General features: G+C 38.7%; 1 protein-coding gene across 2 annotated transcripts in view; it reads left to right on the forward strand.

Annotated features, from left to right (window-relative positions):
* GOLM2 (golgi membrane protein 2) overlaps positions 1 to 13,018 on the forward strand; it is a 114,206-nt gene that overhangs the window by 62,218 nt on the left and 38,970 nt on the right. For both annotated transcript variants that reach the window (XM_021695380.1, XM_021695381.1), the window contains exon 7: positions 11,709 to 11,807. In XM_021695380.1, the coding sequence (XP_021551055.1) occupies positions 11,709 to 11,807 (99 nt within the window). The remainder of the gene's footprint in view (positions 1 to 11,708; positions 11,808 to 13,018) is intronic.

Here is a 13,018-nt window from a genome sequence, read left to right on the forward strand (position 1 = left end):
TGCATCAATTGAGAGGACCATATGGTTCTTCTCTCTCCTCTTATTAATATGTTCTGTCACATTGATTGATTTGTGAATGTTGAACCACCCTTGCATCCCGGGGATAAATCCCACTTGGTCGTGGTGGATGATCCTTTTAATGTATTGTTGGATCCTATTAGCTAGGATTTTGTTGAGGATTTTGGAATCCATATTGATCAGGGATGTCGGTCTGAAATTCTCCTTTTTGGTGGGGTCTTTGCCTGGTTTTGGGATTAAGGTAATGCTGGCCTCATAGAATGAGTCTGGAAGCTTTCCTTCTGTTTCTGTTTTTTGAAACGGCTTCAGGAGAATAGGTATTATTCTTTGAATGTTTGGTAGAATTCCCCAGGGAATCCATCAGACCCTGGACTCTTGTTTTTTGGGAGGTTTTTGATCACTGCTTCAATTTCATTACTGGTTATTGGCCTATTCAGGTTGTCAGTTTCTTCCTGTTTCAGTCTTGGGAGTTTATAGGTTTCCAGGAAGGCATCCATTTCATCCAGGTTGCTCAATTTATTGGCATATAGTTGTTGATAATAATTTCTAATAATTGTTTCTATTTCTTTGGTGTCAGTCATGATCTCTCCCCTTTCATTCATAATTTTATTAATTTGGGTCCTTTCTCTTTTCTTTTGGATAAGTCTGGCCAGTGGTTTGTCGATCTTATTAATTCTTTCAAAGAACCAGCTTCTAGTTTTGTTGATCTGATCCACTAGGTTTCTGGTTTCTAATTCATTGATCTCTGCTCTAATCTTAATTATTTTTCTAATGCATGGCTTAGGCATCATTTGTTGCTTTTTCTGTAGTTCTTTAAGGTGTAAAGTTAGTTGGTGAATTCGGGATTTTTCTGTTTTTTTGAGTGAGGCTTGGGATGGCTATGTATTTCCCCCTTAGGACCACCTTTGCAGTATCCCATAGTTTTTGGACTGTGTTTTCGTTCTCATTGGTTTCCATGAAATGTTTAAGTTCTTCATTGATTTCCTGGTTGACTCAAACATTCTTGAGCAGAGTGGTCTTTAGCTTCCAAGTGTTTGAATTTCTTCCAAACTTTTTCTTGTGATTGAGTTCCAGTTTTAAAGCATTATGGTCTGAGAATATGCAGGGAATAATCTCAATCTTTTGGTATCGGTTGAGACCTGATTTGTGACCCATGGTCTGTTCTGGAGAAAGTTCCATGTGCACTCGAGAAGAATGAGCATTCTGTTGTTTTAGGGTGGAATGTGCTGTATATATCTATGAGGTCCATCTGGTCCAGTGTGTCATTCAAAGCTCTTGTTTCTTTGTTGATTTTCTGCTTAGATGGTCTGTCTATTGCTGAGAGTGGCGTATTGAGGTCTCCTACAATTAACGTATTATTATCAGCATGACTCTTTATTTTGGTTAACAGTTAGCTTATGTAGATGGCTGCTCCCATGTTGGGGGTGTAGATATTTACAATTGTTAGATCTTCTTGTTGGATAGACCCTTTAAGAATAATATAGTGTCCTTCTGTGTCTCTAACTACTGTCTTTAGTTTAAAATCTTATTTGTCTGATATAAGTATTGCTACCCCAGCTTTCTTTTGAGGTCCATTGGCATGGAAGATGGATCTCCATCCCTTCACTTTCAGTCTGGATGTATCTTTAGGTTCAAAATGAGTCTCTTTTAGACAGCATATGGATGGGTCCTGTCTTTTCATTCAGTCTGCAACCCTGTACCGTTTATGGGAGCATTTTTTTTTTTTTTATGGGAGCATTTTGGCCATTCATGTTGAGAGTGATGATTGAAGGATATGAATTTATTGTCATCATGTTGACTGTGAAGACCTTGTTTTTATAGATTGTCCCTGTAAATTTCTGTTCTATATCACTCTTGGGGTTGTTCTCCTTTTATAGAACCCCCTTTAATATCTCTTGCAGGGCTGCTTAGTGGTCACATATTCTTTCAGTTTCTGCCGGTCTTGGAAGCTCTGCATCTCTCCATCCATTCTAAATGACAGCCTTGCCAGATAAAGTATTCTTGGCTGCATGTTCTTCTCGTTTAGTACCCTGCATATGTCTTGCCAGCCCTTTCTGACTTGCCAGGTCTCTGTGGATAGGTCTGACGTTATTCTGATGTTCCTCCCTCTGTAGGTAAGGAATCTCTTTCCCCTAACTGCCCTCAAGATGGTTTCCTTGGTTCTGAGATTTGCGAGTTTTACTATTACATGCTGGGTTGTTGGCCTGTTTTCCTTGATCTTGGGAGGGGTCCTCTCTGCCTCTAGGACACGAATGTTTGTTTCATTCCCCAGATTAGGGAAGTTCTCAGTTACGATTTGCTGAAATATATCTTCTAGTCCTCTCTTTCTCTCCACCCCCTCAGGGATCCCAATAATTCTGGCATTGGAACGTTTCATGGTGTCGCTTATTTCTCTGATTCTATTTTCATGGATTCTGAGTTGTTTTTCCCTGGCCTCCTCTTTTCCCTTCTTGTCTCTTAATTTGTCTTCTAAATCACTGATTTGTTTTTCTGCCTCGCTTACCCTAGCTGTTAGATTATCTAAATTGGATCTCATTGATAGCATTTTTAAGTTCTGCCAATTCAGTTTTCATTTCTGCCCTTAGAGACTCTATGTTGTCATTAATCGATTTCTCCATTCTAGCTATCGTCTTCCCAATTGCTACCCTGAATTCTATCTCTGACATCTTGGTTATATCTGAATCCATTTGTAAATCTGTGGCATAAGTCATAGTCTGTGAGTCTTTCCTATTTGGGGGGTTCCTCCTCCTAGTCATTCTGTTGAGGGGTGGTTGAGGGAATGTATAGAGTCCAAATTATTGACCAGAACCCAAGCAAGATGCACCTGTTTTCTAGGGACCTTAGGGTTGCTGGCCTCTGGGGGAAGGGTCTGCCACACTGTTACTCAGGCAACCCTGTTTGGGCAGAGTTGCTCTGCCCCCTGTTGTGGGGGATGGGCTCAGTGGAAACCAGTGTTTTGGGGCTTTTGTTCCCTGGTGGTTTTCCCTGGTGGCTTTCCGGGTCTCTTCCAAGAGAGCAGAAGAGATCATTTCCAACCCTCTGTCTCAGAGCAGAGTTTGCAGTTTGTTCTTCATTGAGCTCTCCAGGCCACACTATCTCCGTTTCTGTCTGTGCTGCTATAAACTGCAGTGTCCTGGGTTGTGCGACCCTCAGCAGCGCTCCCAGTCCTCTCCTCCAGGTCGGGGCACCTCTCTGCCCTTTGTGCTTCTAAAACCGCCAGCCACCCCCAGTTTGCACGTGGGACCTGGCTGCTCTGGGTTTCCATCCAGGGGACTGCCCTAAAATCCTTTCCCCATCGCTACCAGTCTGCGAGTCTGTGCCTCATCCCCAGCGCGGGAGGCTATCGCTCACCAGTGGTATAGGATCCCGAGGGCTCGGCTCCCTCCCCCTTCCGTTTATCCTCCGATATTTGCCTGTGGAATCACGGCTCCCCACTTCAAACCTCGAAACCAACTGCCTGCGATATTCTGTTTGTAGAGATCCAGATCTATCTTCTTACATCTCAGGCTGATTTTATGGGTGTTCAGAGTGGTCTGGTAGATATCCAGCTCAATTCTGGGGACTGGTTGGAATAGGGTCCCCTACTCCTCTGCCATGTTTTCCCGCTCCTACTTATTTATTTTAGAGAGAGAGAGAAAGTACAGGGGGAGGGATGGGTAGAAGGAGAGGGAATGAATCTCAAGCAGACTCCCTGCTGAGCATGGAGCCCCACTCATGGCTCGATCTCACGGCCCTGAGGTTGTGACCTGAGCCAAAACCAAGAGTCAGATGCTTAACTAACTGAGCTACTCAGGCGCCCCTGGATTCTGATCTCAATCTTGATTATTATTTTCCCTTCAGCCAGGAGAACTTCCCTTAACATTTCTTGAAATGCAGGTCTTCTAACAACACATTTTTTCAACTTTTGTTTACCTAAAAACATTTTTATTTCATGTTCATTTTTGAGGTATATTTTTGTTGAATATATAAATTCAAGGGGCCCCTGGGTGGCTCAGCTGGTTAAGCGTCTCCCTTTGGCTCAGGTCATGATCCCAGACTCGTGGGATTGAGTCCCGCATCAGGCTCCTTGCTCATCGGGGAGCCTGCTTCTCCCTCTGCCTGCACCTCCCCCTGATTGTGCTCTCTCTCTCTGACAAATAAATAAATAAAATCTTAAACCAAAAAGAAATTCAGGTTGATTTTTTTTTCTTTTATCAACTTTAAAAATGCAGTTCCACTGTTTTATAGACTGCACTGATTCTAAGCTAGCCATCATCATTCTTTTTGTTGAGCCCTTGTATTAGTGTGTATTTTTTTTTTTTTTTAAGTAAGCTCTATGCCCAACATGGAGCTTGAATTCACACCATGAGATCAAGCATTGTGTGCTCTCCTAATTGAGCCAGCCAGGTACTGGTAGTATGGTGGTTTTTTTTTTTTTTTTTTTTTGGTAACTGCTTTTAAGATTTTCTCTATACAGGGGCGCCTGGGTGGCTCAGTTGGTTAAGCGACTGCCTTCGGCTCAGGTCACGATCCTGGAGTCCCTGGATCGAGTCCCGCATCGGGCTCCCTGCTCGGCAGTGAGCCTGCTTCTCCCTCTGACCCTCCCCCCTCTCATGTGCTCTCTCTCTCTCATTCTCTCTGTCTCAAATAAATAAATAAAATCTTTAAAAAAAAAAAAAAGATTTTCTCTATACATTTGATTTTCATGAGTTTTACTAAGATATACCTTGAAATGGTCTCCTGGTTTTCTTTGTGTTTGTGTTGCTTGAGATTCCCTGAGGTTCTTCAATATGTGGGTTGATTTTTTTACCAAATTTGGGGAATTTTCAGCCTTCATTCAAATTCAGATATTCAAATTTTTTTCTGCCCTTTTCTCTTTTTTTTTCCTTCTGGAACTCATAATACATGTATTTCAGACTGCTTTATATTATCTCAGAGGTCACTGAAGTTCTATTCAGGTTTTTTTGCAATACTTTTTCTCTCTGTTCGTTTAATGCCTTTGAGCTGTCTTCAGGTTCATTGACCCCTTTTTCTACGGTGTTTAGTCCATTGTTCAAAGCCCATCCAGTGTGTTTTTCATTTCAGATGTGTTTTGAGTTCTAGAATTCCTATTTGGTTCTTTTTTTAGTTTCCATTTCTCTACTGGATGTCTTTCCTTTAAATCTCTCTCTGTGTGTGTATGTGTGTGTGTGTGTGTGTATGTGTGTACAATTGTTTACAGGTCCTTGTCTGTAGTTTCAGCAATTGGGTCATCTTTGAGTCTGTTTCTGTTGATTGCTTTTTTCCTTGATTATGGGTCATATTTCCTGCTTCTTTGTATGTCTAGTAATTTTATTGTGTGCTATATGAATGCTATAGTATAGAAGTATGGGTTTTGTTGTCTTTTAAAGGGTGCTGAGTTTTTATTCTGGCAGGCAGTCAAATTATTGGTGAATGCTCTTGATTCTGTCAGACTTGATTTTATGCTTTGTCAGGACAGGTCAGTTTTGATTTTGTTCTTCGTCTGAAGGCATGGTTCCTAACTGTAGGACGTGATCCCTATTTTTAAAGTAGGACTTGTAGCATCTCATCTGAATGCTCAGGATGCTCAGTGAAGATTCTCTATTATGGCTGGGCCAAAGATGCATTGTTTTCAAGTGCTTTATGACCTGTTTCTGTTCAGCTCTCAGCCCTGCAGCAGCAAGTGCTTTCTGCTAGCCTTTCTAGAGTCTTAACCCTGTGTATATATAGCTGAGGCCTCAGCCAAAGACCTAAGAGGAATATCCATGCTGATCTCTCTCCTCTGTTTCACTCCACACAGCTTCTTTGTAGTATTCTGTCTTACAAATTGCAACCACCTGAGCCGCTCAAACTCTGATGATCTCTGCCTCCTCTGCTCACTAAGATTGCCTATCTCATGTACACCCCTTTTTTCAAGAGTTAGTCTTGTGCTGCTGGTTGTCCAGTGCCTGAAAACAGTTGTCTTACATATTTTTGTCCATATTTAAAAAAGTCTGGGTTGTAAGAGGTTAAGTCCAATACTGGTTTCTATGTCATGGTTAGCAGTGGAAATTTATGTTGTTCTTTTAAAATTATATAAATGGATCTCCAAATTTGAAGGAGCCAAAGTTCACAGGCCAGGTCTTAGGAGCCATATGAGAACATCATTTTAATAGTCTCTTTAGACATGTACCTTTATTGTTCAGAGGGCGGAGGTGGTTCCACTGGCTCATATTTGAGCAATTTACAAGCATGTTATATCTGTTCCTGTATGCAGAACAAAGTAACATAAAAATGTTACATCATTGTTTTGTATTTAATGTTCATGCTTCAAGATGATTAATATATTTATGGGCACTTACCAGTTAGAGTTTCATAACTTCCCAAAACATTATTATAAGTAAACATTCATCAGGACTCTGAGTGTGAGCAAACTTTGTAATCAGGAAGCTCAATACATTGGTTAAGGCCAGTAGTTTTACATTTAAATGTTTTTGTTTTTTCAACATGAATCTTGCATTCTTTTTTCTTTCTAAGGATTAATACTTTATTTTGACAACTTCAGTATATATTGAACACCTACTATTTTCTAGGCTTGTATCATAATTGAGTAGCTAATATTCTTACTTAGCCTCCAAATCGATCATGCAGGGTAAATGGCATTATCCCTATTTTTCAGATGAAGACTAGGACTTTGAGAAATTAGTCACTAACTCAAAATCATACAGTTAATAAATTACAGAGTCATGATTTAAGTCCTGGTTTGTCTGACTCCAAAGCTCATGCTTTTTATAATTTTATTCTTTTGGCTGTGCACCAGAACCACTTTTGGAGCTTTTAATAAATATAGATACCTAGGTACTACCCCCTTATTCAGTATGTCCAGGGTGGTATCTGTTGAGTTGAGGACTGTTGCTTATTAGTGCCATCTTACTTCTCCATAGTCATAGTCACTGGATTGTGATGCCCTCTAAGACAGAAACTGGAAGGTTTGAACTTTTTTAAGGTTGTAGCCCTATCATTGGAAAAAGGAAATGCAGACATTTCTTTTTTGGCTCTCAGAGTAGGGACTGCAACTGAGGGCAATAGAGAAGTGAAGAAGGATTAACCTTAAACCTACTATCACCTTTTATAAGCATCTCAGCCAGTTCCTCCAGAAATGACTACTTTGAATTTTTAAGTCAAGTGAAATGTATATCTCATTTCTTCTGTCATGAGTTTCAGTTTCCTCATCTGTGAAAGGTATATTTATCTCACATAGATTTAAGGGTGACATGAGATTAGTGCCTGGTTTATACTAAGCAGTCAGAAAATGGGAACTACAGTTATTATAATTAGTACATTATTGCCTCCTTTGGAATTGCCAAATGTAGTCCCAGCCATTAGCCCCCCAACCCCCTAACCAATTATGTCTAACTTTTTAACTGTTGTGTCTCTAATATAGATCCTTCTTTCTTCTCTGACCTCATTTCTAACACTTTCCCCTCACTTCTTTCTTTGCAGTTCCTCTGATATGCCATGCATGCTCCTGTCTTAAGGCCTTTGTGTGTACTTGATGGTCTTTGCCTGAATGTTTTTCCTTCATGTTTCATTCACTCTGCTTAAATGTCTCTTCTTTGAAAATGCCTCCCCTGACCAAACTATCTAAAGCAGAATCTCCCACCACTCTCTATCATATCTCCTTGTTTTACTTTATGCAGAGAACTTTTCACTCTGACATTTATATTTTATACATACTCTTGTTTACTTATTATCTACCCAACGAGAATGTAAGCTTTATGGGGGCAATGACTTGGTCTGTTTTGTTTACTGTTGAATCTCCAGTTTTTTATTTATTTATTTTTTCTTGGTGAAAATTAGTTGTTTATCCATTTTTTTATTATGTTATGTTAATCACCATATATTACATCATTAGTTTTTGATGTAGTGTTCCATGATTCATTGTTTGCGTATAACACCCAGTGCTCCTGAGTCTCCAGTTTTTAATAACAGTGCCTAGCATATAATAGACGCTTGGTAAATATTGTTGAATGATAAATATTGTTGAATGATTGAACTTCCATACTGATAGCTCTCCATTATAAAAAATATAAAACCCAGAACCTGAGTAATAGGATAACAGCTGTGTGCTCCAAGTGACTTTGTGTCCTGTGTTTTGTCTTTATCATAACTAGGCTTTGTCATTTTATCTTTGGTACTTTTCCTTAATAATGGCTTTATCAATGATATATATATTTTAGTAACCTAGTTATTAATATTATCTGATAGCAGCGTGCTATTCTCTGTCAATTTGTGTACTTTCTCCTGGCTTTCAATGGTCCTCAATGGAGAGGACCAGGGTAAAATATATAGAAAGTTAGAAATGCTTTAATATAAATTACTGTTTGCAGTCTTTAGTGTCTGATTTTTTTTCCTGCACTTTTATTGACTTCAAGCTCACATTTATTATTTAGTTTCTCTTAATTTAAGAAGTACATATGGCTCTTGCCCTACTGCTTAGTACTTCCCTGAGAATTTACTGTATCATGTAGGTGTAAAAATGTGTAACACAAAATTGATTATAATGACAAATTGAAAGTTATATAAGTGTTAAAGAGAGGGTTAATTCATTAAATTTGTTATATCCATAAAGTGTGATATGTAGTTGTTAAAAATGATAATGTTGAACTGTATTTATTAACATACAAATATACTTACTATTTTTTTAAATGAAAAAAGCAGGTTACAAGAAAGCAAGTATAATATCTTACTTTTGTGGAATAAACATTAGATACTTATATGTGCATAGAAAAAAAGTCTGAACAACCCTATAGAAATTGGAAAGTGAGATTAGCACTCTCACTTATCTTCAAGCCCACTAGTGGTTTTCTAGGTCTTCATTTGTTCTGGTATCACTGACTGTAACTATTCATTCTAACCCCTGGGGGAAGCCTCTGTCTTATCCTAGGTATAGGTAAATTACCTTTTCCCTTAGTTCAACAAAAACAAGGCTGGAGTTTTTGCCTTTTATTTTTTATTTTAAAGATTTTATTTATTTACTTGAGAGAGAAGAGTATGAGCTTACGGGAGTCGGGCCAGAAGGAGAGGGAGAAGCAGGCTTCCCGCTGAGCAGGGAGCCTGATGTGGGGCTACATCCCAGGACCCTGGGATCATGATCTGAACCGAAGGCAGATTCTTAACCACCTGAGCCACCCAGGCGCCCCAAGGCTGGAGTTTCTTAAAAAGGAACTATTTAAAGAAAGAAAAAATGAAAGTAAACAAAAAGTCAACATAAAAGCATAGATACTGAAATGTTTACAGAACACACACTTCTTTTTCTTAAGTAGTAGAAGTCTATTTACCAGCTAGCTTAGATGATGCAGTGTGTGGGGCTCTAAGCTCCCTGTGGCAATTCTTTACCCAGATCTTTCTAGCCAAGCCTATTAAATTGGAAGTTTTTTGTTTGTGTTTTTTAATTATTTGTTTAGTTGAAGTATAGTTAACACTAAATTGGAAGTTTTGATTCAGCATTGCCATGAGGAATGTTGTAGAAGAAAATGGGATGACAAAGAAGGATAGGTATAAAATATTAAATAAAAATTCGATTATAAGATAGTATGTATGATAGGACCCTACCTTTGTTTAAGGTGTATAGTATAATGCACAGGAAAAATTCCCCACAAAACATTAAAGATCTTTGATAGTCTTGAAATGATAACAGTGGTTACCTGTATGTGGTGGAATTATAGTTTTAAATTTCTTTGTGCTTTGTGCTTTTTGTAAATTTTCTCCAGGAACATGTATTATTCATATCAAACTTGTAAGGGCTCCATATTTCTACTCTGTTTATACTGTATCTAAACCCCTCTGGGTGTTTTACAGAGGCTCTTTTTAATCCAGCATTTTTTTTTTCACCTATCTAAATCATAGCTTTGCCTCCAAATAGTCACCTTGTTCTTGAGCAGGACGCATTATTCTATAAAGCTAAGGACATTTGTAATTACTCGTTGTTTAGTAGTGGAGATGCTCTCTCTTGTCTTCTGGTTTGAGTAGTGCCAGAGCTAGCTATGGTGATACAAATCTATAAAACAAATTTGTAGATTGTGACTGACTTCTCTTTCCAAATATATCGACCAGATGCTTAGTGTCCTTAGAGTGTTAGCAAATAAAAATTATATTAATTAAACCCAGCAAGCTATTGCTCTTTTAAGATGTTAGCAGATTGTTATTTAGCTGTGTTATGTGCAGAAGTGGGTGCTGGACATTGAAGCTAGAAATAGAAACAGGGTAATGGGAATATAGTGAGATACAGAAAACCTCAACTTTCTGTAAATTTGAGTAAGTTGCTTTCTTAGAGTGAATTCTAAACTCTTGAGTACTTAAGTTTAGAAATCTATGTAATAATAAATGAAATACAGTCATTGAAACAAACTTTCAAGATTATAAAAATAACCCAAGTATACTATAAGTTAGAATTCATTAGGCTGTGGGGTGCCTGGGTGGCTCAGTCTGTAAAGCATCTGACTCTTGATTTTGGCTCAGGTCATGATCTCAGGGTCATGAGATCGAGCCCCACATCCAGCTCCGTGCTGAGCATGGAGCCTGCTTAAGAGTTTCTCTCTTCCTCTACCTCTGCCCCTCCCCCCCAAGAAAAGAGAGAAAGAAAGAATTGATCAGGCTGTGTTATATTAACAAACAACTCCCAATTGCAGTGGCTTAAAACAAGAAGGATTTATTTATTGTTCATTTTACAGTCTCATGCAGGTTGGATGATTCTGTTGTAGCTCTCCTCCAAGCAGTGTCTCTTCCGTTATTTGATATTATTCATCTTCACATGTAGCATCCTGAGTTGTGGCAGAGAGGGAAGAGAGATTGTAGGTGATTTGCACAGATTTTATCACCATACCTGGGAGTGGCACATTCAGTTTCACTTATATCCTCAGAGTCAGAACTTAGTCTTACGGCCCCTAACTGTAAGGAAGGCTGATCTGTGCCCAGGAAGAATCTGATGAAATAGGAACACATTGTCTCTGCCACCAGAATAAAATGTGGCACTAATCATATCTTAGAGATGGGCTCTCATCTGTTTCCCTTCTCTCTAGTTTCCTTCTTTGCTCTCTGCTTTTCTATCTTGTTAAGCTGCCCAAGGAAACTGTAGAGTTAGTGGTAGTAAGCGGAAAATGATCTTTCCCTGTTGCCTTCATTTCTTAAGAGAGAATAAAGTCCCCGCTAGACATGTGTACATCTTTCTTAGTGAAGCTCTTTGTACAAAATACAAATTTTCCCTCTTCAGAAATAAAATGCAACTTGTTCCATCAGTCATCTTTAGTTTTTATTTAAAATCTGAGCAACTTACAGTAGCATATTCTCATTGCTTCACCTTATCTGTAAATGTCAATTTTTATTTATCAACAGAAAAAGATCTTGCTGTATCTGAAGAGATTCATTTATTTATTCATCAAATCTTAGCTGAGCTTTTGTTATGTGTCACTTATTCTAGGTGTTGGGGATATAGTGTTATACAAAACAGAATTCCAACTATTTTATATCCTGGTCAGATTTATTTGTCACCAAAGTCTGTGATGGATAGTACAATGTATCACTTAGTAACCATAAGTTAGTTAATATATCAACTACAAAGATTATAAAATTAAAATAAGCATCATAGGATTAGTGCAGTGCAAATAGATTCATGATGGTTGGTTTTTAGAAATCATATCGACAGGAATAATATGGATCTCTTTTTTCTTTAGCTCTAAGGAAACCCTTTATTTCTGTTTCTCAATATGAAAGTCATCAAGCAGTCTCCCATATTCCAACTGGACAACCTCTCTCCCCAAATGTGGTTCCAGGTATGAAGTCTTATTCTTAAAATTCCATTTGAAAACCAATTTACTGGTCAAGTGTTGTTATGAAGTGCATAAAACATGTCATTTAGTGGCATGGTGAGGTAGCATTCATTCTTCTAGTTAATGTTATATATTTCCCAATGATTGATCGAAGCTTGGGGAGGAATAATCATTTAAAAATGCACTTTGTCTAAAGTGTTATTAAGAGTAGAAGAATTATTTGTTCTGCCACTCTGGACTATATTCCTTTTCATCTCTGCCAGTCTATATGTATTTACCCTTTTCAAAATGTGTTGAAATTAATCTCATAGAGTCCTTCTATTAACTACTATATCCATCTGTATTCAACTCCCTACTCCATACTTAAAAATGTATCTGTTTTCTACTGAATATGTATTTGATTTTATAGAAATGTTCCCTAAAATGAGAATTGATATGATTAAAATTAATTATAGTAAGGATCTAAATCAAGTTTTTGATGAGGAAGAAAGAGGAGTGGGGGAAAGAAAAATTATATCCAGGAGTTACCAATAAAAAAAAATCAAGAGTTAACGTGGGGCGCCTGGCTGGCTCAGTTGGTAGAGCCTGTGACTCTTGATCTCTGGGGTTGTGAGTTTGAGCCCCACGTTGGGTGTAAAGATTACTTAAAAAATAAAATCTTTATGAGGCGCCTGGGTGGGTTAGTCGGTTAAGCTTCTGCCTTCGGCTCAGGTCATGATTCCAGGGTCCTGGGATCCAGTCCCACACCGGCCTCCTTGCTCAGTGGTGAGCCTGCTTCTCCCTCTTCCTCTTCCTGCCGCTCCCCCTGCTTATGCTCTCTCTGTGTCAAATAAATAAATAAAATCTTTAAAAAAATAAATAGTATCTTTAAAAGCAAGAAGAGAGAAATAATCAAGAATTAACATGGGATGCCTGGCTCGCTCAGTCAGTAGAGTATGTGACTGTTGATCTTGGGGTCATGAGTTTCAGCCCCACATTGGGTTTAGAGATTACTTAAAAAATAAATAAATAAACTGAAAAAAGTTAACAGTTGTGAGTCACTGTGTAGATGAACATGACTTAGAGACAGGACAGGGTGGCTCAGTTGGTTGAGTATCTGCCTTCAGCTCAAGTCATGATCCCAGGGTCCTGGGGTGGAGTCCCGCATTGGGCTTCTTGCTCAGCGGGGATCCTGCTTCGCCCTCTCCCTCTGCCTGCCGCTCCCCCTGCTTGTG

This window comes from Neomonachus schauinslandi, chromosome 9, assembly GCF_002201575.2.
Source record: "Neomonachus schauinslandi chromosome 9, ASM220157v2, whole genome shotgun sequence".
NCBI lineage: Eukaryota > Metazoa > Chordata > Mammalia > Carnivora > Phocidae > Neomonachus > Neomonachus schauinslandi.